Genomic DNA, 4,492 nt, shown 5'->3' on the forward strand with positions numbered 1-4,492 from the left:
TTTCCCGGCCTTCGAAGGACCCGTCCTACGTAGACCAGTCCTTCGAAGGATGCAGACCCTGAATTCGGACACAGCTCATATGGAGGGGAGATTGACAGCTCTAAGACCCTCCTCCTGAGTCTGATTGGTTGTTTCTACATAGCACTATCACAGAATACTGTCATGTCATAGCAACAGTTTCAACAAAAAAATGTTTTTATGACAGTTACATACTGCTGCTCTAAGGGCAAAGATTCAAAAGTAAGCACATTAACTGAATATGTTGCACACGATCTACAAAGATTGAACATGGAATTGATTATAGGTGCAACAATAGTTAAGACAGCACTATTTAAATGAGGATTTTGTGTGAGCCACAAGGTATCATCATGGACAGTGATGGAGAGCAATGGCCATAAAAGAAAAATGAACTAGAAAGTCAACATGCTGGAGTAATATTAAAATGCATTTCATTTAAATTAGTATACAAAGTGACGATCAGTAAAAGTATTTAAACCATAATATTTTTCCCTGTATCAGTAGATGCATATGGCTTTGGTTGATTTTAAGATAATCTGTCAGGTCATGACATTAAGCGGGTTTAGAAACAATGCCAGACCATTTCTGAAGAAAGACTTCTACAGATGTTTCATAGGTGGCTCTTCAATCTGCCAAATTTTACAGACTTTTTTAAATAGTAAAAGTTTGTGTTTCTCATCAATAAATGTAAAGTACCTTTCACTGATTGCTTCAGTTTCCCTTTCTTTGTCTTTAAGAGCAGCTCTGTGGAGTAAAAGATGAAACATGTAAAACAGCTCAAACTGAAAAAAATGCATGACTGAAGAAACACTGGAGTTAGTCAGTTGAAATGTATTACATGGATTATTTCTGCTTAATTTACTTCTGAGTTTTTATAATGTATTGGCTAGATGAGATGTTCCCGCTTTTCATGCAAGTCTGCACCGGATTTAAAATGTATTATGTTTACATTTATTAGTGGTGGAATGTGATTAAAATTTTTAATCAAATGCAGGGTGTGTAATTAATTAATCAGAATTAATTTTAAAACTATATATTGACAGAATAAGAAACATTTTCAAGCCAAAACCCTGCTGCTAAAGCATTGAGTAAACAGAAATATGATGTATTTTAGGCTTGAATAGCTCCAGTTTGCACAACGTGAACACAAATCTTTTCCAGCGTCCCATTAGAGTGAATTTTGAAGCAATATAGGTCTGTTTCCAGAGGGCCAAGAGAAACAGCTTTGTCATCCATTGTTGCTGTTTGCAGATATGCTTGTAGATTGGCTTGATGGGCGTACCAAAAACTCACAAATAGGTTTAATTACGTTTTAACACTTCAAAATCTATGTGACCACTTAATTGAAATTATATCTAGACAACTCATCTCACCAGGGGTTTGGGTTACAAAGCTCTAATATAAACTGGTCTGGTTTCTGGTTGGAAACCTGTCGCCATAAAACTTGAACCTGGTAAAACACAAGATTAATCCAAAATTAAGACGGAGCCTTCAAGAACCTAAGTGGACTCAACCAGCGACTTATCAACATAACTAGGTCTTGAACAATGTCATTACTGAGGGATCAGTTCATCCCATCACTATCAGAATTTACTATAAAAACATTTCTCACCTACAGTCTGCTCAGAGGTTAATGTCAACCCACCAGGAAAAACAAGAAAAGCCACTCCTCTGGAAGAGATGGTGGCTATTTGTTGACAAGAAAGTTGAAACATCCATCTTTGCTAATCCATCACAGAGGACAGTAAACACATCTCAAGATGTGTTTACTGTCTTGCACACCTACATACCAACGTACCATGAATTCCTTTCTGTTTCACTTATCAACTAAACCTATTTGTGCACTTGGCTCTTTTGCTGGAGGATTTTAAAAACAGCATATTTTTGTTTAGCTCTAGTCAAATTTATCCAAAAAGTTACCGTGTCTTCTTATGTTGCTGTTGTTGTTTGTCTTCCACAGTTTCAAGTCTTCATGCAAACATGAGACGTGTTGGTAATGTAAATCAGAACATAGGAAAAAAAACAAAAACTGTCAAACAGCTGCAATGAGTTCAATGAATCCAATGTTAAGAACATAATCCAAAAAATGTGATCTGAAAGCCTGGTCTGTAGTAACAGACTATGGACCTGTGAAGGGAGTAAAACTATGAAGAACAAATGCTCAGAAATTTTCTTTAGTTTTACTCCAAGAATCATTTGCTGAGGTACAGTACCGTTTGTTGAGGAAGGTCAGGTTTTCTTCTGCTTGTTCTAACATACATCTGAACATAAAATGCACAGAATTAAAAAGGGACAAAGAAAGATGTACTAAAGAACATCTTGTGTACATGCTTTTGCTTTTAAATTATTTGCACACCGTTTCAAAAATAAAAATCACATATTTACCTTATCTCATTATGCGACTGAAGAGAAGCGAAAGCCATTTGTTCAACTTTTAGAAACAACAAGGAGTATTAATTATGATACCATCCATGAGACAAGATATTCTTTAATTAATCCAGCAATTATTGAATCTTGTTGAATTAAGTACACACATAATTTCTACATATATTATTCCATAAGAGTAGAAACAATGTTTTTTTTCCAAGAGCACCACTGTGTTTCTTCACAGAAATGTGTTTTGACAGTACCACATGTCCCTTGGCAATTATCAGCTATATATGCAATATTTTAAAAAGTCCAAAAATTTTACATCTGACCAACTACCAAACAATACTGAAGTTATTTTGGAGGATTTAGATTTAACCACACCATTTAACTCCTTTTATGCAATGTGCTGAACTCTGAATACTTCATGTTTTTTTCCCCACATATTTTAGCTGTTCTACTTGTTTATGAAGCCAAGTAAATATATCTTTAGATTAAAAACAGAATATATTGGAAATAAATTGCACATGTAGTTTATGCAAACATTTCGTTATATAACTTAGTTTAAACTAATGCACTTACTTGGAGTTACAGTCGTATCACTTTTCTGTTGCTCTAGTTTTTGTTCAAACTGAATGCTTCAGCCAGATGACATTCTTAAAAATCAAGATGTCGCTTCATAGAAAGGTTGGACTTCCAGTCCGTCCTGCCAAGTAAAAGTGTATGTATAAATATCTACCTGAAACAGTTCCTGATTCTTCTCCTCAGCACAACCTGCAGAACCTGTTCCAGCAATGGGGGAATCTTACATCATATGTATAGACTTTGGAACAACATACAGTGGATATGCTTTCAGTTTGACATCCAGAGAAGAAGAAGTAGACCCCCATGTGAAGTTTTGGGGTGAAGAAGTTGGACTAAAAACCCCAAAGACTCCAACCTGCATCCTGTTTGATGAACATCAACAGTTTGTCAGCTTTGGATATGCAGCCAGACAGACCTATTTAAGAAACTCAGGCAAAGAATCCAGAGCAAAGTTCTTCTTTGATCGTTTTAAGATGTCACTCTATGGCAAAGTGAGTAATCAATATTTATCAACAATATATTTGAGCTTTTTAGTCTAATATAATCCATTAATGCTGAAGTACATCTCTTTAACAAAAAATATATAAATTTTTGCATATATGTTGACTAGAGATAGTAAAACGGTAAAAAAAAAATTAGCTCCTCTGCCTTTTCCCAGTGCTGACTAGAAAACCAATCAGAGCCAGGAGGAGGGTGTTAGTGCTGTCAATCACCCTCCTTAAGGCACTACAACTGCAAGCTGCAGTTTCCTCCTGACATCAGAGCCTATCAGGCTTCTTAGCATGGTTGATTGACAGCACTAAGCCCCTCCCCTTGACTCTGACTGATTTTTGATCAGGATTGGTTCATTTCTTCAAACGGTAGAACATATGTTTTAAAACATTTACACACTGCAACTTTAAAGTACATTTTTATTCTTACACTGCTGATGTTATTAGAACATGATGTCTGCCATAAAATTCTGTTTTTTATATCTGAATGATGTTCTTTTTATATTCGTCTTTACTGAATTATAATAACTGTCAAACAGCATTTTAAGGTAACAAATGGCATTCTGACAGTGACAGTGGATTTTTATATCTGAAGTTCTTTTCAGTTGTTTTATGAAGTTTTTTTTATTATTTTCGAGCTAACTATTAACCTGTTTGTCGCGAGAGGACTAACTACATTTTAATATCTTGCAGATATTATAACAACATATTTCTACTACAAAATTCTGACAGTGCATGGGTTTTCTATTCAGTATGATTATCTCTTTATGCTTCTATTAAGTGAACTAATATAATTATCAAATATCTCCAGAAAGTCACCACAGATATGATAATCAAAGCAGCCAATGGGAGGGAAATGAAGGCTCTGACAGTTTTTAAAGAAGCTTTAAGGTTCCTGAAGGAAGACGCTCTGAAAACCATTCAGCAAAATCCTGAAGGAAGGAACTTCACAGCCTCTGACTTCACCTGGGTGCTGACTGTTCCTGCCATCTGGGATCATTCAGCCAAACAGTTCATGAGAGAAGCTGCAA

The 4,492-nt window shown here is 35.5% G+C and overlaps 1 protein-coding gene and 1 long non-coding RNA gene across 2 annotated transcripts in view; one reads left to right on the forward strand and one right to left on the reverse strand.

Annotated features, from left to right (window-relative positions):
• Window positions 1-1,955: 1,955 nt before the first annotated feature.
• On the reverse strand, window positions 1,956-3,055 carry LOC106943707 (uncharacterized). The gene is made up of 4 exons (XR_001423991.1): window positions 2,968-3,055; window positions 2,404-2,449; window positions 2,232-2,279; window positions 1,956-1,986 (listed from the first exon to the last, which is right to left on the reverse strand). It is a non-coding gene; the product is annotated as an uncharacterized LOC106943707 (long non-coding RNA).
• Window positions 3,056-3,130: 75 nt separating this feature from the next.
• The window catches only part of LOC106943706 (heat shock 70 kDa protein 12A-like), a gene marked incomplete at its 3' end in the record, with an annotated part of 4,922 nt that continues 3,560 nt past the window's right edge, over window positions 3,131-4,492 (forward strand). The window contains exon 1 of the mRNA XM_015027015.1: window positions 3,131-3,461. Coding sequence (XP_014882501.1) covers window positions 3,180-3,461 — 282 coding nt within the window. The remainder of the gene's footprint in view (window positions 3,462-4,492) is intronic.

The sequence above is a fragment of the Poecilia latipinna genome, unplaced genomic scaffold (genome assembly GCF_001443285.1).
Source record: "Poecilia latipinna isolate Pla-1442-1.1 unplaced genomic scaffold, P_latipinna-1.0 Scaffold5747, whole genome shotgun sequence".
In the NCBI taxonomy this organism is placed as follows: Eukaryota; Metazoa; Chordata; class Actinopteri; order Cyprinodontiformes; family Poeciliidae; genus Poecilia; species Poecilia latipinna.